Below are 22,903 nucleotides of genomic sequence, written 5' to 3' on the forward strand. Positions count from 1 at the left end.
ACTTTAATACAATGTATCTGTCGTGGGTAAAACGGTTCCGCTGAACACTCAGACAGAGGAGAAGGAATTAGGCCTGGACACATGCATTTATTCATTTACTCTTTGTCTCCGTCTCTCTCTCTTCTCCTCTCCATCTTCTCCCCCTCCCTCCTGTGATTCTAAAGGTCTTTAGATCCAGGGAGTGAATGAATTACCAAAGGCAAAGACAGGGTTGTGATTCAGATGCCATGAATGACAAATTACCCCTTTGTTCCCTTCATCAATTGCATGCCTAATGAAATCAAACTCACTCCGATCGCATCATCAGAAGAGGATAGGAGAGGGTGCTCCAACGGGAGAAGACCTGCCGTGATTTGTAACCTTTCTCTCCTAAGTGGAGATTAACTCAAATCGCCCTTGTATTGTTCCCCTCCCAGACTCAATTTTTTTTTGAGGGAATCTGTAGTATGAGTTGTCTCAACAGTATCCTTTACTACAGTGGCTTGCGAAAGTATTCACCCCCCTTGGCATTTTTTCTACTACTTTGTTGTCTTACAACCTGGAATTAAAATGGATTTTTGGGGGGTTTGTATAATTTGATTAACACAACATGCCTACCACTTTGAAGATGCAAAATATTTTTGGGGGTGAAACCAACAAGAAATAAGACAAAAAAACTGAAAACTTGAGCGTGCATAACTATTCACCCACCCAAAGTCAATACTTTGTAGAGCCACCATTTGCAGCAATTACAGCTTCAGGTCTCTTGGGGTATGTCTCTATAAACTTGGCACATCTAGCCACTGGGATTTTTGCTAATTCTTCAAGGCAAAACTGCTCCAGCTCCTTCAAGTTGGATGGGTTCCGCTGGTGTACAGCAATCTTTAAGTCATACCACAGATTCTCAATTGGATTGAGGTCTGGGCTTTGGCTAGGCCATTCCAAGACATTTAAATGTTTCCCCTTAAATCACTCGAGTGTTGCTTTAGCAGTATGCTTAGGGTCATTGTCCTGCTGGAAGGGGAACCTCTGTCCCAGTCTCAAATCTCTGCAAGACTGAATCAATAATTTCCCTGTATTTAGCACCATCCATCAATCCTTCAATTCTGACCAGTTTCCCAGTCCCTGACACGTTTTCCTTGATGGCCAAAAAGCTCAATTTTAGTCTCATCTGACCAGAGTACCTTCTTCCATATGATTGGGGAGTCTCCCACATGCCTTTTGGCGAACACCAAACGTGTTTGCTTATTCTTTTCTTCAAGCAATGGCTTTTTTCTTGCCACTCTTCCGTAAAGCCCAGCTCTGTGGAGTGTACGGCTTAAAGTGGTCCTATGGACAGATACTCCAATCTCCACTTTGCAGCTCCTTCAGGGTTATCTTTGGTCTCTTTGTTGCCTCTCTGATTAATGCCCTCCTTGCCTGGTCCGTGAGTTTTGGTGGGCGGACCTCTCTTGGCAGGTTTGTTGTGGTGCCATATTCTTTCAATTTTTTTATAATGGATTTAATGGTGCTCCGTGGGATGTTCAAAGTTTTTGATATTTTTTTATAACCCAACCCTGATCTGTACTTCTCCACAACTTTGTCCCTGACCTGTTTGGAGAGCTCCTTGGTCTTCATGGTGCCGCTTGCTTGGTGGAGCCCCTTGCTTAGTGGTGTTGCAGACTCTGGGGCCTTTCAGAACAGGTGTATATATACTGAGATCATGTGACAGATTGCACACAGGTGGACTTTATTTAACTAATTATGTGACTTCTGAAGGTAATTGGTTGCACCAGATCTTATTTAGGGGCTTCATAGCAAAGGGGGTGAATACATATGCACGCACCACTTTTCCGTTATTTATTTTTTATAATTTGTTTTTGAAACAATTTTTTCATTTCACTTCACCAATTTGGACTATTTTGTGTATGTCCATTACATGAAATCCAAATAAAAATCAATTTAAATGACAGGTTGTAATGCAACAAAATAGGAAAAACACCAAGGGGGTGAATACTTTTGCAAGGCACTGTAGCTCTGTATTTACAACAGAGTTAAACAAGATACGTATGCAAACACAGGTAATGAGTCAGAGTTAAACAATATACCCATGCAAACACAGTTAATGAGTCAGAGTTAAACAATATACCCATGCAAACACAGGTAATGAGTCAGAAGAAAAAAAGGAATTCATAATAAATATAAAAAAATTGAGCATTTGGCCTCTTTTTCAGGGCCCCAGAACCACTCCCAATCTCCCCTCTCTCTTCCCTCCCTACTACAGATTCGGACACCTCTGCTCTCTTCTCCTCTCCTCTACCTTCTCCTGAAGGTTAATTGTTTGTGGGTTGGAAGTTGGAACGTGACCTCCACCCCCTGTCCTTCACTCTGTAAACTCCTAAATCTTCTCCAGCATTTGACTAATTAACCTCTTGAGTGGGGTCCTGATGGTCAAATCCTGGCCAGGACCAACAAAATGGGCTGGGCCACAAGTGGTCTCTACTGGCCAGTCTGTCTTTTCCACTACTGCACAATCCAATTAGCTACAGCCAGATACTGCTCCTCGGCCAACGGAGGACGCCCTCATTACCCCCCTCCCCTCTATCCCTCTCCCCACATCACCCCCCTCTGGGGACCACTCTGCTAATTAGTAATAATTACTCTTAGTAATAATTAATCCTAACCCCTAAATCTAATCACTGGCTTCTCCTCGCCTCTCTGGGCCTAGCTGCCAAAGCAGAGCAGATCCCTCCAGCCCAGTGGCACAGCCAGCCAGCCAGCTCTGTCTATTTATAGGCCTGTGTGGACTGAAGGAAGGAAGGCATTGGTACTGGCAGGACACAGGACAAGCAAGGCAAGCCCCAACCTGGTCATTGTTCCTGTGGCATTACATAGAACCTTAGCGGATGGAATTTAGGTAAGAGCTAAAATTCAACATCTGGACAAAATAAAAATGTCCTTCGATGGATAATTCTTATTTTTTATTTTATAATGATTATTATGAACAAATTAATCATACTTAAAATGGGGTCTTATTAGTCAATTCCCTATTTAGTAATTTAAAGGGGCAATCAAGAATTGCTTCATCCATGGACTTTAATGATATGTACCCATTGATTCTTGAAGAATATAACTTAGAAATGCCTCATGATCTCAGTTGAACAATCATATCCTTTCAGAACCCAAAATATAAGCTTGTTTTACTCCAATGTTTGTAAACAAAGTAAATGTAAACAAACACTATATAGCCTGAAAACATGGTTCAAACTATAATTTTGATATCATGGATGGTCAGTCCTTGCATCCATAGCTCTGTCTTTGAATTTGAGAGTGGTTACATTTCTCGAGCCCCATCCCTCAGCTTTTTAATGAAACAGTGGCGGGGATCACGCTTTTAATTGTTTCTACCATAGGCATTAAAACCAGTAGATAGTGATAGCGCTGACGTCATCCACGTATTCCTATGGAAATCTCCAGATGGCACATGAAGCCGGAAGTATTTGAATTTTGCTGAATGTCACCAAGAAATCGCTAAGGATCATGGTGAAAGTGGCCGTAACTGTAGCAAAGGATCATGGTCGATGTAGTCATTTTCATCCTGCCTGAGAGTCTACCTTAATGTCTATGCCATGAGGGCACGAGCCTCCTCGTAGCCTGCCAGCCCGTGATTGGTCTGTGTCAGCACGTGGTCCTGCGTCACGACAAATGTAGTACTGTAGTCAGAATGGATCACTATTTAATTAAATATCTCGATTTGTAGCTAACTTTAAAATAATTCACGTGGGGATGGAACTTGATCGTAATAAACTAATTCTATGGCTTTAGAGGCCATAGAATGGTTTGGCAGTTCTGGCGATCGTAATTTACATAGGCTTTCTAGGGCAGACCAGGGATTTTGGCACCACTAAGTTGCTACACAGTAGCCGACCAGCAGAGCTTGTGACTTCACAAACTGATTGGCCCTTTAAGGTAGAATGTCATAGCCTGATAAGCACTCCTTCAGTAATCATATCATTGTGTTAGCTCATCTGCATAATGACATCGTACCATAATCTAAAGAGTTTTCACATACATACAGCAATAAAAATAGATATTACATGATCATTACATAATTCACCTATTAAGAGTTCACTGATTACTTACATGTCTCTAGTGTCTCTGAAGAACGTCTATTGATTTTCTGCTGGACCAGACATGAAGTCAATAGAGGTTTACATACAGTTGAACTGGGCATCAGGTTGCTTAGCTTAAGTTATTCAGTTGATAGCTTTTTGCACATAGCTCGGTCTGTGGTTGTTGAAAGTGTTTGGTTGGGTTCTGACTCGAGGTAGAAGTTGTTCCTATTGCCGCAGATCTAAAATCAGATTATTTTACTCCGAAACCTGACCATAACTGTAAAAAGGAGGAATAAATATCTGACCCTATATCAGTGGTTAGTGGGCAACTTCTACCTACTCTGTTTGTCTGTGTAGTAACAAATGTGGATACTCCAAAACTGAAGAGCAGACTCGAGTCAAATACTTTTGAAATATAAGTAAGTATTTGAGGTGTGCTTAATTTTGCTTAATTTGCTTTTTGTGGACTATTCTATTTGTTCCACTGTAACATGCTAATTAAATCAAGGGTAGCTCATAATTTTATTTGAAAGAATTGTACATATGTTTTTGACCCAGGTCTGGTACAGAGGTCTGGCATGGACCCATAGTGGTGACTAGGCTGGCCCTCTTACCTGTAGTGTCTACTCCTAGCTGCAGGGTGCTGCGGTCCTTCGTCAGCCCGTTGGTCTTGGGGCTGGCGGTGGGGGCGATGGTGGTGACCGCTCTGGGTGGTCGCTTCCCTGGCACCTTGACCGTGGTCCTCAACAGGTCAATCTCTTTACCGTGCACGTTCTGCATGTAGTCCTGGAACACACACACATCACAAAACACACTGAGTCAATCTCATTAGTCTAAATGTGGATAATCATGAAAAACCTTTAAAACATCAAACTGCCCTCATGATATAACATATAACTTCCATCCTGACATACCAAAAGTGACTGACAGATAGCCATTTCAGCATATTAGGCATTACCTGTGCCCACGCTGCCTCACAAACTAGCTCGGTTATAGACTTAATGAGTAGACCAGGACTCTCCAACCCTGTTCCTGCAGAGCTTCCGTCCTGTACCTTCTCGCCAAACCCTAATCTAGCGCACCTGATTTTAATAATTAGCTGGTTGATAAACTGAATCAGGTTAGTTACAACTGGGGTTGGAGCAAACACCTACAGGTGGGTAGCTGTCCAGGAAGAGGGTTGGAGAACCATGGAGTAGACTAATGAATGCAAACAGTCTCATTCGCTTTCATTTTATTTGGTTTAAAACAACATCACCACCCCAAATGGATGAGGAAGGGAAGCCAAGGTGAAAAGCATTGAGCTCAGCAGAAAAAGCCAGAGGAGAACTCTCTGCTCTGCCTTTTGCCTGGTATTTCCTCCCTCCATCTCTTTCTTTTCTTTATCTCTCCCTCCATCTCTTTCTTTTCTTTATCTCTCCATCTCTTTCTTTTCTTTATCTCTCCCTCCATCTTTCTCCTTCCTTTATCAGGGTTCCATAAAGCACTCATCTCTTCCCCTGCCTCCTCTCTAATTACCCAGCCAGCTAGTGCTCCTCACTCTCATTTCATTTTATTGCCGGAATTAACAGCCAGATCGAAGCGTGCAAAGCTATTAAGATGTGTGATTAAGCCACATTCAATTAGTTTCTACAAACAATTTAATTGATGTAACAGATAGAATTAACAGAAGGTGATTGTGTGGATGGCTTGGCTGACTGCGAAATTAAAGGGATCCTCGCACTCTCGTTCCGTGCCTCGCTCTCCCTCTCTCTCCCTCCCACCTTCTCTCTCCCACTCTCTCTCTCCCTCCCATCTCTCTCCCGTGTTCTTTCACTCTCCCTCCCACCTTCTCTCTCCCGCTCTCTCTCCCTCCCATCTCTCTCCCCTGCTCTTTCACTCTCCCTCCCACCTTCTCTCCCGCTCTCTCACTCTCCCTCCAACCTTTTCTCTCCCGCTCTCTCTACCACCTTCTCTCCCTTTCTACCACTTTCTCTTCTTCCCTCCCACATTCTCTCCCTCTGCTTGGTAACTCAGAATGGTAGTAAACACGTGTCTGCTAATGTAACAGTGGTTCCCGTTCTGCCTCAGCTCTGCTCATTAAGTTAGCAGACAGACACTCAAGACAGAGTTTGTAGACATGCCCCTGATAACCTACGATAGCTATAATGATCTAGATCCACAGAGCAGCTAGCTAGTCAGTTACATACATCACTGTAACGCTATACTGCTCTGCTAATAACGGCTACTAAATTAAGCCATTACCACCCTGTCAATAAAATAATATAATCAAAACAAATGCAATCTATTCAAGTTGCAATTTTCTAGTATACAGTGCATTCAGAAAGTATTCAGACCCCTTCCCTTTTTCCACATTTTGTTAAGTTACAGCCTTATTCTAAAATGCATCAACAACTAAAACAAACTTCATTAATCTACACACAATACCCCATAATGACAAAGCGAAAATCGGTTTTTAGACATTTTTGCTAAAAAAAAAATAATAATACATAAATACCTTATTTACATAAGTATTCAGACCCTTTGCTATGAGACTAGAAATTGAGCTCAGGTGCATCCTGTTTCCATTGATCATCCTTGAGATGTTTCTACAACTTGATTGGAGTCCACCTGTGGTAAATTCAATTGATTGGACATGATTTGGAAAGGCACACAACTGTCTATATAAGGTTCCACAGTTGACAGTGCATGTCAGAGCAAAAACCAAGCCATGAGGTTGAAGGAATTGTCCGTAGAGCTCCGAGACAGGATTGTGTCGAGGCACAGATCTGGGGAAGGGTACCAAAACATTTCTGCAGCATTGAAGGTCCCCAAGAACACAGTGGCCTCCATCATTCTTAAAACCACCAAGACTCTTCCTAGAGCTGGCCGCCCGGCCAAACTGAGCAATCGGGGGAGAAGGGCCTTGGTCAGGGAGGTGACCAAGAACCCGACAGAGCTCTGTGGAGATGGGAGAACCTTCCAGAAGAACAACCTTCTCTGCAGCACTCCACCAATCAGGCCTTTATGGTAGAGTGGCCAGACGGAAGCCACTCCTCAGTAAAATGCACATGACAACCCGCTTGGAGTTTGCCAAAAGGCACCTAAAGGACTCTCAGACCATGAGAAACAAGATTCTCTGATCTGATGAAACCAAGATTGAACTCTTTGGCCTGAATGTCAAGCGTCACGTCTGGGGAAACTTGGCACCATCCCTACGGTGAAGCATGGTGGTGGCAGCATCATGCTGTGGGGATGTTTTTCAGCGGCAGGGACTGGGAGACTAGTCAGGATCGAGGGAAAGATGAAAGGAGCAAAGTACAGAGAGATCCTTGATGAAAACCTGCTCCAGAGCACTCAGGACCTCAGACTGGGGCGAAGGTTCACCTTCCAACAGGACAACGACCCTAAGCACACAGCCAAGACAACGCAGGAGTGGCTTCAGGACAAGTCTTTGAATTTCCTTGAGTGGCTTAGCCACTCGAACATCTCTGGAGAAACCTGAAAATAGCTGTGCAGTGACGCCCCCCATCCAACCTGAGAGCTTGAGAGGATCTGCAGAGAAGAATGGGAGAAACTCCCCAAATACAGGTGTGCCAAGCTTGTAGCGTCATACCCAAGAAGACTCGAGGCTTTAATCACTGCCAAAGGTGCTTCAACAAGGTACTGAGTAAAGGGTCTGAATACTTTTGTAAATGTGATATTTCACATTTCTAAAAACCTGTTTTTGCTTCATCATTATGGGGTATTGTGTGTAGATTGACGAGGGAAAAAAACAATTTAATCAATTTTAGAATAAGGCTGTAACGTAACAAAATGTGGAAAAAGTCAAGGTGTCTGAATACTTTCCAAATGCACTGTATATGGCTTTCATAGAAGTATTATATTGCTAATATGATAATATCTCAAATTGGACAAAACAATTATCTGACTAGGGGCAAAAATCTGGAGTTGACACATGTACAAATGCTCATCTCCAACTTTCACCAAATCTTCCTTTGACAACCAAGTCATTTGGTGTATTTAGACAGACATTACCACCATAGAATAGAGGTCTGTAGACCGGGAGAGGCAGGGCGTGGGGCAGCCATGTCGTACTGGGGGGGGGGGTTCTGACTGAGCTGTCTGCTGGCTGGCTGCAGCGGAGTGTTTAAGAGGTATTAGCGGCCCAGCAGGACTCTGACAGAGACCGATGTTTCTGGCCGCTCAGCCTCCGCCATGCGCCACGCACAGCGGTGAGCGCCATTATAAATACAAGCCAGCGTGGTGGCCGGACGTGGCGGGCACACAGCAGCAGCAGCTTGCGCCATGCATGTTTCCATTACCCAACGCCAGGACCGGCCACCACAGGGGTGGGGGGGCAGAGATGACCACCACCTCTGCCTCTATGCCCCCCCCTCCTCCACCTCCCCCAGTTTATAATCAGAATCACACTAATCTAAGATGGAGTACTAATAATCAGAGGCTGAAAGATCTTTGCTAACCTTTTTATCTCTCAGAAACCTTGTTTCGCTGATGAATGTAAAGCATATTCTACACATATCCCTTAAACAGTCTACTTCAAACGGAGCTATACTAAATGTAGGGATACTCACATGTAAACTGGGATGGTAGGTGAGAAGGCCGTTGTCACACAGTGTGACATATTTCTTCTTCCACTCCTTATTCAGGGACTTCCCACTTCTCTTCAGAAGGATGCCCTGGAGGAGAGAGAAGAGAAGAATAAAGGGTCAGAAAATGTCTTCCTCCAGCTAAACACAATGGGCTGGAACATATAATGTAACAAACTTGGGATGACAATAAGAACACTTGCTCTATCCTTAGATCAGGCCAGAGTGGATACAACAGTAATTTTACAGAAGCATGTTGCTTGTATGTGAGTACAAACTTTTCCAACCTTCCAACTTTTGATTCTCATTGGTCACTGAAACCCCATGATCAATGCAATTCAACAGTGGTCAACGGTGTAAACAATGGTCAACGTCCATAGTTTATATTTAACAGTGACCACTTGAACCTTCATAATTGGTGCTGTCCTACTGTAACCTACTGTCTCTCATTCAAAGTGAGCAGAGACAATCCAATTTGCCCCTGTATTCATTCATCCCCATGTCCTGACCAGTTGAACTCTGGAGGACCCCTCCATCCAGGGATTAGGTGTGTGATCTCCCCCTCTTCAAAGCCTTGACTCAGCCCCTCCCCTCTATTCCACCATTATCTTCTGGAGCATTAACTCCTCAGATGGTTGACTTTATCTGCTTAGTCAATCCAGGGTAAACAATGGCAGTTCCTCTGCTGGACTTGGCCAAACACTGGGCTCTGTGGGGCTGTGAGGGGGGCTTTGTGGCTGGGGGGCGGTGACGGCCCTCTGGGGGTAAGGACCAGGGAGGACCAAGGGAAGGGCACGCTTAATTAGGGGATTAGCAGCGGAGTGTTGTGCTTTTACAGCCAGGTTTCTGTGTGTGTGTGTGTGTAATTTTTCCTGTGTGTGAGTGTGTCTTTTTCCTCTGTGTGTGTGTGTGTTAAATAGGGTACCCTCACCCTCCGATGGTGTCCTAGGCTGGGTCGTCCTGCAGGGCTTATTATTAACCTGATTAACACATCAGGAAGGACCTGACCCTCGGTGACCCAGGGACAAGGCTGGGGGTCGACTATCATCCTAATCCTGGCCCCGGTCCCCCTGCCTTGATCTGGGCCTGGCCCCGGCCTCCTCATGCTGGGGCCCCAGGACAGCCTCTGTATGCCCAGAGAGAGGAGCTCTATACCCTGCTGAGGCCGCATTTATAGTAGCTGGGGACTTTAATAAAGGAATTCTGAGGAAAAAGCTACCGAAATTCTGTCAACACATCTCCTGTGCTACACGTGCATCGAGGACTCTGGATCATTGCTACCCTCCCCCGCCCTCCCTTCGGCAAATCAGATCACGCCTCCATTCTGCTCCTCCCCACCGCATTTAACCATGGCAAGATGACTGGGAACATGGACGTCTACAAACAGACCAGCCATGACCTCCGTAAGGCAATCAAAAGAGAAAAATGACAGTACAGGGACAAAGTGGATTCACAATTCAATGGCTCAGACATGAGCCGTACTGTATGTGGCAGGGACTCCAGACAATCACAGATTATAAAGGGAAAGCCAGCCACATCGCGGACACCAACGGCTCGCTCCCGGACAAGCTAAACACCTTCTTCACCCGCTTCGAGGAAAACAACATTGAGCCGCCGACACGGGCCCCCGCCGCTCACAAGGACTGTGTGCTCTCATTCTCCGTGGCCGACGCGAGTAAGTCATTTAAGCGTGTTAACCCTCGCAAGACTACTGGCCCAGACGGCATCCCTAGCCTCGTCCTCAGAGCATGTGCAGACCAGTTGGCTGGAGTGTGAATGGACATATTCAATCTCTCCATATCCCAGTCTGTTGTCCCACTTGCTTCAAGATGTCAACCATTGTTCCTATACCCAAGAAAGTGAAGGTAACTGAACTAAATGACTATCGCCCTATAGCACTCACGAAGTGTCATCATGAAGTGCTTTGAGAGGCTAGTTAAGGATCATATCACCTCCACCTTACCGGACACCCTAGACCCACTACAATACGCATCCCGCCCCAACAGCTGTTCATCGACTACAGCTCAGTCTTCAACACCATATTGCCCTCCAAGCTCATCACTAAGGTCAGGACCCTGGGTCTGAACCCCTCCCTGTGTAACTGGGTCATGGACTTCCTGACGGGCCGACCCCAGGTGGTAAAGGTATGCAACAACACCTTCGCCACGCTGATCCTCAACACGGAGGCCCCATAAGGGTGATGCTCAGCCCCCGCCTGTACTCCATGTTCAGCCATGACTGCGTGGCCACGCAAGTCTCCAACTCAATCATCAAGTTTGCTTCCGACACAACAGTGGTAGGCCTGATTAGCAACAACAACGAGAAAGCCTACTGGGAGGAGGTGATTGCCCTGGCGGAGTGGTGCCAGGAAAATAACCTCTCCCTCAACGTCAACAAAATGAAGGAGCTGATCGTGGACTACAGGAGACAGCAGAGAGAGCACACCCCCATCCACATCGACAGGGCCGCAGTGGAGAGGGTCAAAAGCTTCAAGTTCCTTGGCGTGCACATCACTGAGGACCTGAAATGGTCCCTCCACACAGACAGCATGATGAAGAAGGCACAACAGCGCCTCTTCAACCTCAGGAGGCTGAAGTAATTCAGCTTGGCCCCTAAGACCCTCACAAACTTCTACAGATGCTCCATCAAGAGAATTCTGTCACTGTTCAAAGGTCACCACTAGCCGGCCTCCGTCCAGTATCCTGCCCTAAACATTAGTCACTGTTACTAGCTGGCTACCACCCGGTACTCTACCCTGCACCTTAGAGAATGCTGCCCTATGTACATAGAGTCATTGAACACTGGTCACTTTAATAATGTTTACATACTGTTTAACCCACTTTATATGTACAGTTGAAGTCGGAAGATTACATACACTTAAGTTGGAGTCATTAAATTGTTTACAGACAGATTATTTCACTTATAATTCACTGTATCACAATTCCAGTGGGTCAGAAGTTTACATACACTAAATTGACTGTGCCATTAAACAGCTTGGAAAATTCCAGAAAATGATGTCATGGCTTTAGAAGCTTCTGATAGGCTAATTGACATCATTTGAGTCAATTGGAGGTGTACCTGTGGATGTATTTCAAGGACTACCTTCAAACTCAGTGCCTCTTTGCTTGACATCATGGGAAAATCTAAATAACTGTAGACCTTCACAAGTCTGGTTCATCCTTGGGAGCAATTTCCAAATGCCTGAAGGTACCACGTTCATCTGTACAAACAATAGTACGCAAGTATAAACACCATGGGCATACCGCTCAGGAAGGAGACGCGTTCTGTCTCCTAGAGATGAACGTACTTTGGTGCGAAAAATGCAAATCAATCCCAGAACAACAGCAAAGGACCTTGTGAAGAGGAAACAGGTACAAAAGTATCTATATCCACAGTAAAACAAGTCCTATATCGACATAACCTGAAAGGCCGCTCAGCAAGGAAGAAGCCACTGCTCCAAAACCGCCATAGAAAAGCCAGACCAGGGTTTGCAACTGCACATGGGGACAAAGATCGTACTTTTTGGAGAAATGTCCTCTGGTCTGATGAAACAAAAATAGAACTGTTTGGCCATAATGACCATCGTTATGTTAGGAGGAAAAAGGGGGTGCTTGCAAGCCGAAGAACACCAACCCAACCGTGAAGCACAGGGGTGGCAGCATCATGCTGTGGGGGTGCTTTGCTGCAGGAGGGACTGGTGCACTTCACAAAATAGATTGCATCATGAGGAAGGAAAATTATGTGGATATATTAAAGCAACATCTCAAGACATCAGTCAGGAAGTTAAAGCTTGGTCGAAATGTGTCTTCCAAATGGACAATGACCCCAAGCATACTTCCAAAGTTGTGGCAAAATGGCTTAAGGACAACAAAGTCAAGGTATTGGAGTGGCCATCACAAAGCCCTGACCTCAATCCTACAGAAAATGTGTGGGCAGAACTGAAAAAGCGTGTGCGAGCAAGGAGGCCTACAAACCTGACTCAGTTACACCAGCTCTGTCAGGAGGAATGGGCCAAAATTCACCCAACTTATTGTGGGAAGCTTGTGGAAGGCTACCCAAAATGTTTGACCCAAGTTAAACAATTTAAAGGCAATGCTACCAAATACTAATTGAGGGTATGTAAACTTCTGACCAACTGGGAATGTGATGAAAGAAATTAAAGCTGAAATAAATAATTCTCTCTACTATTATTCTGATATTTCACATTCTTAAAATAAAGTGGTGATCCTAACTGACCTAAGACACATAATTTTAACTAGGATTAAATGTCAGGAATTGTGAAAAACTGAGTTTAAATGTATTTGGCTAAGGTGTATGTAAACTTCTGACTTCAACTGTATATACTGTATTCTAGTCATGGCTCATCCTATATAACTACTGCCGTACACACCTTTTCTATTAATATACTGTTCATACACACCATTATATATACTGTATATATTTTTGTACTATGGCATTGTTGAATACTTGTTTCTGAATGGCTTGATGGGTATTCTCGAGCATGCATTATTTCCCTATAACGCACAGTATATTTGCACGGTAGAATTCAATGGCTATAGTTCATTCTTACATGTTCTATGTTTGAGCAACTTTTGAAAGCAAAAGTCGAATTGAAAACATTATTGGCATTGTTACTGTCACGCCCTGGCTCTGGGGACTATGTTATGTTGAGCCAGGGTGTGTAAGTCTATGTTTGTATATCTATGTTGGCCTGAGTGACTCCCAATCAGAGGCAACGAGTGTCAGCTGGTTGTCTCTGATTGGGAGCCATATTTAACTATCGGTCTTTTCACTTTGTGTTGTGGTTTCTTGTTCTCATTTTGGTTTGTTTAAGTAACCAGAGACATCACGTTTTCGTCAGTTATTTTGATCGTGTGATCAGTCTAATAAATACTATGTTCACTTTCAACGCTGCGCCTTGGTCCTCCTCATTAGACGATCGTGACAGTTACATTCGATTTTCATAATGGCAAGCTAGGACTGATGGTTTTGTTAGTTAAAGTAGCAAGTCTGTTTGTTTGGTTACAATGGCAACTACTGTAGCTATCTAGTAAACTTTCTAGCTACTTCAGTTGGATGTTGAACACATTTTTACCGGCAAATGAACACATTTCTAGTGGCAAATGTGTTAAATTATAGCCATGGTATAAAAGGGATAATCAACTCGGGGCTTTATTGGTTCTCTGGAAAATAATGCAACTCTGTGGAAGATCAGTTCCACGCCACGCTAGTGGAAGGTCAGTTCCGAACACACCTTCCACGTCGTTCATTATTTTCCATAGAACGCATAGCCCCTCGTTGATTATCCCTTACATATTCCGGACTCTGACATGGCTCTTCTGATATTTCTTAATTTATTTTTTCTGTACTTTTTGGATTATGTGTGTATTGTCTTGTATTGCTAGGTATTACTGCACTGTTAGAGCTAGAAACACAAGCATTTAGCAGCACATGCGATAACATCTGCAAATCTGTGTACGCGACCAATAAACTTTGATTTGATTTTGCCTTGCTAAACACATCCATAACCCACCTATTACAGGGCCCTAGCAGGCCTCTGATCATCACTATCAAGAGGTTTTTGTGATGGTCTTGTCTTGAAGTTTGATAACCACTACCCAATACATACAATTACAAACTGCTGTTATTAGTGACATTTCAAAGATGGCTTTTGTAAACATCTTTATATTAGCTTGTGCGAAACCTGCTCTTTCACACCCATACCGTTCATGATTTTGTCTTTGTGACTGAATGCTTGGCCTATTAAATGACTAAAATTGGCATTGATCTAAGCATGCACAAACTATTTTCGCCATGATTTGGTCAATAAAAGAACTGTAAACACATTTTAATGGCTTTATGATCTGATGAAGTAAATGGTGCTGTCACAAGGCCTCTGGTGACAGTGTAATGCATGTTTTACACACAAATAATGTTACACATCTCAAGTCCTTATTGAACCAGCCATAAATCTATCAAATGTAATCAGTGGACCAACACAAATTCATCACTGGCTTGAAAAGATCGATAATAATACTGAGAGGATTAATATTAGTCCATATTAGTCCAATATAGGGACTTTTTACACAACCACTTCATTTTAATTAATTGAACTGTCAGAAATGATAGCAAAATAACATTTTTCAATCCTCTATGATACATTATCAAATTGAGCTGCCATTTAAAACAATTAGAATAATTGAGTAATAATTTTAAAATTTAGAAGAATGAATTGATGACTTACAGCAAATAGTGTTCTTTTATCATGACAGTAATAGAGTGAATGGGGGCATGTCGTGAACAGACGTTCTTTAAAAAAAAAATGCGTTTCACCTTCTGTCTCTCCTTCCTTTCCTCCCTCCCTCTCTCTCTCCCGGACTCACACACACTCAACCATGATCCCCATGTTCAGGCTGTGAGACAGGAGACTGTCTCCTTATGTCAGGCCAATCGCCAGACGCGCTCGCCGTGTCCACACAATTGTCATATCTACACAGAGGAGATAGTGTCTTCCCTTTCCATTGTCACGCTCCTGGAAAAAAGCTGCATCCTGCCACGGTGGCTGAGTGATAGCCCGGGCCTTTGTGACAGCCAGCCGGAGGAGAACAGAAGGAAGAGAAGAGGGGTTTGGGAAAGGGGGGAATAGACAGAACAGAGAGAGAGGGCAAGAAGAAAAGCCTAGTGTCGACAGCTCCTCAGCAGTGAGTGCATTGTTGCCCTTATTTACCATTTTTACAGATGGGGGGGGTCAACAGAGGGAGGGGGGGTAGGAGAGGGGGAGATGGCAGTGTGTAATTTGCCCAATAGGGGGTAATTAAGCTCACATTGGCACTTTGATCTTCCTGATTGTGCATTTGACTGGCCAGGGCAGGCCATCAGCTACTCTTAATACACCCCCCACACCTAGCCCCCCCAACCCGCCTGGGTAGATCATGGGACGGGAGCTGGTCTGGTCTTATCTTATTGTCTGAAGGTGCTATGATACCCACCCGGGGGGTCTTCTTTAAGATCTCTGTCAACTGACCTCCCTCTCACCTGGCCCTGGTGGCCTAATCCCCTTAAACCTGACTGATATGGAGGGGAATTTCGGTGGTCATTAGGTGTGCTTGCTGAAAGCAAAGCACAACTCTAGATTTCTTACATACTCTTATTATTATTTGATTTCGTCGGCCCGATCTACAGCTTAAACGAAGTAATCTATTAACACGAAACCAACTTTCAAACATGCAGACTGCCCCAACTTAGATTGCTTGAGAAAATATTTTTCATAGCATTTATACTTTTTGTACTACAACAACATTTAAAATGAGGTTCCAATGCATTTCAATGGCAATAAAACGGCCATAGACTTATAGCTCAGACATACCGGTAGGATTGTCAAACGTTTGCCTGCCGACAGTGTTGGCAGTCCATCTCTTTTGTGTTCACACAGCAAAGACCTTGAAGCCGTCAGCCACTCAGCCTTGTTAAAATACTCCAAACCAGAAGGTGGCAGTAGCGTTGTTTGGCAATGAATGTCCGTGTGTGTTGCAGTTCATGGTCTACAGTGCCTTCAGAAAGTATTCACATCCCTTTACTTTCTCCACATTTTGTTGTGTTACACATCTGTGAGGTCCCTCAATCAAGTAGTGAATTTCAAGCACATATTCAACTACAAAGACCAGGGAGGTTTCTCAATGCCTCGCAAAGAAGGGCACCGATTGGTAGATGTGTAAAATAAAAAAAGGAGACACTGAATATCCCTTAGAGCATGGTGAAGTTATTAATAAGGCTTTGGATGGTGTATCAATACAACCAGTCACTACAAAGATACAGGCGTCCTTCCTAACTCAGTTGCCGGAGAGGAAGAAAACCGCTCAGGGATTTCACCATGAGGACAATGGTGATTTTAAAACAGTTACAGAGTTTAATTGTCGTGATATGAGAAAACGGAGGATGGATCAACAACATTGTAGTTACTCCACAATACTAATCTAAATGACAAAGTGAAAAGAAGGAAGCCTGTACAGAATAAAAAATATTTCAAAACATGCATCCTGTTTGCAACAAGGCACTTAAGTAATACTGCAAAAAATGTGTTAAAGCCGTTTCAAGCTAGCTTATTCTATCCAATCAATCAATAAATCCATCTGCCTCCTGAGTGGCGCAGCGGTCTAAGCTACTGCATTGCATAAGCTAGCTTGAACATGTGAGCATTGGTTTGGTGTCTCTAGCTTGAAACGGCTTTACCACATTTTTTGCATCGCAGTGCTTGAGGCGTCACTACAGACCCGGGTTCGATCCCAGGCTGTGTCACAACCGGCCGTGACCGGGAGTCACATAGGGCGGTGCACAATTGGCCCAGCATTATCCAGGTTAGGGGAGGGTTTGGCCGGGGGTGCTTTACTTGGCTCATCGCGCTCTAGCGACTCCTTGTGGCGGGCCGGGCACCTGCAGGCTGACTTCGGTCATCAGATGAATGGTGTTTCCTCTTACACATTGGTGCAGCTGGCTTCCGGGTTAAGCAGGTGGGTGTTAAGGAGCGCGGTTTGGAGGGTCATATTTCGGAGGATGCATGACTCGACCTTCACCTCTCCCGAGCCCGTTGGGGAGTTGCAGCGATGAGACAAGATCGCAATTGGATATCACGGAATTGGGGAGAAAAAGGGGGTAAAATACAAAAACTAAACAATAATATTTAAAATACTTAAAAATATTTTTCAACTATAATCAGTCACTACCATTACTACTGCAGTCACTACTTTAACTTATTTCAAAACCATAAATACTTTTTTTTTAAGCTAGCAAGCACACCACATTTTCTTTAGGAAATTTACTTTTCTAGATACAGTTACATTCTCATTGGGAACAAATGGAAATTCAACGTTTTTTTCTCCATTTGCCAATATTTCCCATGTGTTTCATCGATTTTATACTTGTATTCTTTCTAAATATGCAGAAATGTGGACAGCATCCTGAACAGCAGGGAATACTTGGACTATCACGTTTAAAATGAAGTGTACATTTTGACCATTCCCATAATTCCTGGTTGAGAAGGATAATGCTAGAATAAGGATACTGACCTTTTCTGAAAGCCCTAATATAATCAGGAGAGAATAGTAATTAATGTGTCAATGACTCCTCATCCTGGTTCTAAGTTATATCTTTAGAACAAATTACCCATACTCAATGTGATTCCACTGTACTTCATATGGTTATTTTTAGCATATTTTGAACATCTAAAAAGAAAGGGAAATTAATATTAAAGACTGTAGAATTAAAACTATATTTGGAGCTTGGTTACATGGCCAGGCTCATGATTCTTACACTTTACCGCTTTAAGTGTTTTAATGCAATGTTATATTTGCTCATAGTGTTTTTGAAATATATTTTTGGGGACTAGGAAACTATGGTGATCAGATTTAGACGCTTGCATTTTCTTGTAAAATTAAGAGACAACAAAGTTAGTTTTTTTCAAATAACACGAGAAAGTACCATAAAATATGTCTGATGGATATATAACATAACACAGCTTCGGAGAGAAATTACAAGCCACATTGCCAGAGAAATCTCTAATGCTGAAAATAATACCTTGTCAATATGTGACACCTAAACATACCAGAATATGATCACATAATATATTACAACTGCTTTGACCAATAGTGCCTGTCTCAATGTTTAAACCCATCCAACCTGACATCTATACATACAGTAAGTACATCATCTAAAGATTATGATGTGTATGTCTTTATACCTTGCAGGGAAATTCTCTCTCTGGTGTGCTTTTCATGTCATTCTGAGAACCCTTAGCACTACTTGTGATGGGATTCTAATGATTACAATCTAATCATGGGTTCTCTTATTCCTAATGTTGTATCACAGCATCATCTAGTGGTTGTAAAGTTGTATTACTCTACCCACTCACACAGTCAACGTTTCCTGAACACTTATGCAAACACACTGGCCAGATCATATCTATGGTCAAAACTTGTCAAATATACATTTTTACATATGCACTTAAGGGCAGAAATGTGCTACTTACACAGTGAATGTGCTATACTTACCTGAAAACTATTGTTGTGCCCAAAGCCGCACCCACGTATTATTGTGCACTACTTTTGACCAGGGCCCTTGGCAAAAGTAGTGCACTATATAGGGAATAGGGTGTGATTTCAGACACAACCTATGACTAGTGTAGTAGTAGAGAGAGACACTCACCTGTTTGATGGGTATGGCCCTTCCACTGCCTATGCTATCTGTTTTACTGTCAGTGTTCTTTGCCTGTTCACTGTTGGCTTTCCGTGACTGCAAGGAAACAAGAGAGTCAGTCAGTCAGTCACTGGAACAAACCATGGCAAGGGGGAGATGGGGTGGGCGTTGAGTGAGGTGTGTGTATCAAGGTGAGCATGGGGGTCAGATGTAAGAATGTTTGGAGGTTGGGGTGTGTGTGTCTGGAGAGGGGTTTGGGTGGCGGACTCAACATAGCAAAACAAAATTCTCAACAACAAAAGCTTTGAAAATAAACAAACAAGCAGACCAGCGTAACATACAGCGGTAACATCGACGTGCGTGCAGTAATAAAAAAAGAACAGACCAGAACATAACATCTCAACACATAATAGGTAGTAGACCAAAAGACGACATTGAGTCATGACTCAGTCCTGTAAACCCATGGGAGATCCATCCCTCTGTTAGGCCCCCAGTGGACCCTTCCAGATCCGAGAGGAACACCCCTCTGTTAGGCCCACAGTGGACCCTTCCAGATCCGAGAGGAACACCCCTCTCTCAGGCCCACAGTGGGCCCTTCCACATCAGTCCAAATCAAGTTTTAAGGCCAGCTTGGGCTTTTTGCATAGATTCACTGGCGTCAAGTTGTAACGCAATATAAAGTAGAAAAGGCAGGTTAGGGGGCGAGAAGGTTATACAAGACGGACAAAGAACGTTTTCATATAGGAATTTCATATAGCATTTCTTTCCAACATTCCTATTGAAACACCAGGAGGGAAAATGCATTCAAGTCATCCACAGTGTTAGGGTTAGAAGTACAGGTGCTGTTAAACATGTTCATTATAAACGACAGTGGAACCCATCAGTGAACAGGAGCAGCTGCACATTTCACCAACACATGCTGTAAACACATGACATTTGAAATGACAGACTGTGGAGGCAAAATAGTCAAGCAGTGAACATACAGTATTATCCCATTTTATGACAAACAGAGTACTTGTACACAGAAGATCCCCAAAGCACAAACTAACAGGTGAAGTACAGGAAATATCACTCATAACCAACAGACAAGACTGTTATGATCTCACTCAGAACAGGATGAAGGGATGCCCAATCAATCGCCAATGGAGAGAGGTAGAGTCTGAGTTCAAGTAAACCAACTCTGGTTTATCATTTTCAACATTTTATTGTTTTATCATTTTTGTTTCTATACAGACACCATACAAATCAAGTCACAGGTTTCACTTCAAAATAAGATCAACAGAATGAGCCAAACATTGCAGTTCCCACAAAATATAGGATGGACAATAAAGGCATATATTTTTAAATATATTTCATATATATATATCATATACTTTCTATAGAGTACCATTGTAAATTAAATACAATACAAGATATACAGCAGTCTTATATTTTTCAATACGTAAATGATATAAAAGCGATTATGGAATAAGTTCATAATCTTCATAATCTTCATACCAAAACCAAATTGAAATAAATTAATAAAAAATAAAACAAGTAAATAAATATCAATAATAAAGGATGGAGAAATTAATCATTCTAAATCATGGTCAAATTAAATAAATAGAAACTACATTCATACAAGTCGGTGCAATCCATTTGCCATTCTTTATTCTTTATTCTGTATGATACCACTTCTCCCTGATGCCCTACTCTTATTTTTATGAAGGCCTTCATAAAACTACCCAACATCACCCCTAACATACCCTTATTTAAGTTTACCACATATTCAAGTCCATTCAAGACATTCCTTGAAATGAAAGAGAAATTAAAGAAAACCGATGAAAAGAAAGAGGAGGGAAGTAAACAACTGAACATACTTCACACCTCTAGTTAGGGTTGCAGAATTCCAGGAACTTTCAATAAGTTCCCTGGTTTTCCAGAAGTCCTGGTTGGAGGATTCTGGATTTCCTTCTTATTATCTCCTGATTCCGGAATCCTCCAACCGGGATTCCAGGAAAACCAGGGAATGTATTGCAACCTACCCTCTAGTCCTCGTTTTATGGCAAAAGGCAGTGTGATGTCATGTAAGAGGGAAGTGTCCTTTGAGTGGTTGAATTATAATTCCAAGCATGACTTGACTGTACTGTACACAGACTGTTTGTAAGGGGGGTGGGGGCATTTCCAGCAGAGAAGAGTCCCTACATTCTGTCACACTCCAGAGTGTGTGAATCTGACCGTTTTTACTTTGAGCATTAACTAACTCCCAAATCTACATAACAAACTTCCAACGTTACTTGTTGCTTTGTCACAAAGCTCTATGGTTTCTATAGTGCACCTCCTGACGGAACCATTATGCATTACCCAGGATGCAAAGGGGGCACTAGGGTTAAGCAGCAAAAACTCTTAACGCTCTAGTCCCCAGTCCTTACTCCTCCCTATTGGGAATGACAGGCCAGAGGGACAACTCATTTAGGGGTTCAATGTGGTTTGATTTTTGATACCACAGAGCTCTTCTAATGGGGAAGGAGTTAGAAAGCCCTTTTTGATGAAGAAAGGTTGGGAACAGTAGCACAAATCTGCAAATATCGGGAAAAAAAACATTCCAGACCGTCTTTTTTTGTTTGTTTCCTTAAGGGTGGACATCCAGTAAAACGTAGAAAAGGAGCTAAAGGAACTAAAAACATGTCAACAAAATGGCCGACAATTATACATGAGTTGATGGCTATGAGGTTTAGAAAAAGGGGCAAAAAATATATATATGCTAAAAGGTACTCCTCAATTCGTCATGACGATGCTTATGAACATAAAGAAAGAACAAAAATGCCTCAAACCTATTGATGTGGTTACTAAACCATGGAAGCACTAGGAAAGGATTTCTGTGTACTCAGCTGACACTTAGTGGCCATTACTAGTCATGACAGAAGTGGGTTGAGAGTGATGATTATGAGACTGAACTGACTGGTGACATGGTGGATAAACCAACGTCTTTCTGAGTAAAGCTTTTAGGACCTTTGAGAAATAAAATCACCCTAAAACTATTATCAAAAGCTCCAAAAGAGGCAGATTCACCTGTCAATTTGCAATGCACTTTAAAGCTAAATGTCTAAAAAAAATTCAAGGTAGCCTATTTCAGCAAATTAAAATATTAAAATGGTGCTCAGTGCCCACTAAATCTATAGTCAGTAACCTAAATCAATGATATTCATATTTGTAATAAAACATTTTTTAGCTTTTGAGATTACTTCAAAGCACTTCAGATCCCCCAAATACTGATTAGACAGCATGACAAGTCATCAGATTGTGTTCTGGGATAAATGGTAGTTTAAGTAGTCACTGTGGTATTCTACCCTTTCCCTCATTGACCTTTGACTAGCGATGGAGAAGAGTAATAAATTGTGCTTTATAATGTATCATAGAGCTATGGTCATATTCATTAAATCTCCAAACTGAAATATACCAAACTGAAATATATTGGGAAAAGGTGTCTGAATATTCTAACTAGCAAGTACAAGTGGTTTCATGAATATGACCGCAAAGTTAGCCACAGTGTTGTTTCTAATTAGTTTGAGTGCTTTTGAAAGGTCTATCTGGTCAAAAAGCCCACAAATCACTTTGAAGAAAAGAAAAGCGAAACCAAAAGGGGTGGGAGAGAAATAGACACTATTGTGTTGTATAATCTATTAAAATAACCCATGATGTTAAGGCTTTGTCTCGATCCTGACTACAACTTTCCAACTGAATAAAAACTGGTTAGGGATCACAGTTACCCACTACTATGATTAGAAGAGGTGGCATTGCAAGTTTTATAATACTGCCTTTGTAACTATGTGTGGCCAGAGAGAGATGTTCAGGACTACTGTATTGTGTGCCGAATGTAAATAATTCTGTGTCCTCAAGAGGTCCTCTCAACTGAGATTGATGAAAAAGCAAGGTGAGAAGGTATAGTCTTAAAGTGAATGCTTGGTAAACAAAACTATTTCGTTTTTTCTCTTGTATTGTAAAAATGGCAATGTCTTCCTTGCTCTTGAAGTGTCATTTGGGATACGGAGAGTCGTCGACCCCCTCCCCCCT

At 42.6% G+C, this 22,903-nt stretch overlaps 1 protein-coding gene across 1 annotated transcript in view; it reads right to left on the minus strand.

Annotated features, from left to right (window-relative positions):
• Positions 1 to 22,903, minus strand: part of LOC121535350 (arf-GAP with GTPase, ANK repeat and PH domain-containing protein 3) — a 217,761-nt gene that overhangs the window by 57,903 nt on the left and 136,955 nt on the right. Inside the window, exons 9-11 of the mRNA XM_041842343.2 lie at positions 18,860 to 18,946; positions 8,648 to 8,752; positions 4,688 to 4,859 (exon numbers count right to left, since the gene is read on the minus strand). Coding sequence (XP_041698277.1) covers positions 4,688 to 4,859; positions 8,648 to 8,752; positions 18,860 to 18,946 — 364 coding nt within the window. The remainder of the gene's footprint in view (positions 1 to 4,687; positions 4,860 to 8,647; positions 8,753 to 18,859; positions 18,947 to 22,903) is intronic.

This window comes from Coregonus clupeaformis, chromosome 21 (assembly GCF_020615455.1).
Source record: "Coregonus clupeaformis isolate EN_2021a chromosome 21, ASM2061545v1, whole genome shotgun sequence".
NCBI classification, from domain to species: domain Eukaryota; kingdom Metazoa; phylum Chordata; class Actinopteri; order Salmoniformes; family Salmonidae; genus Coregonus; species Coregonus clupeaformis.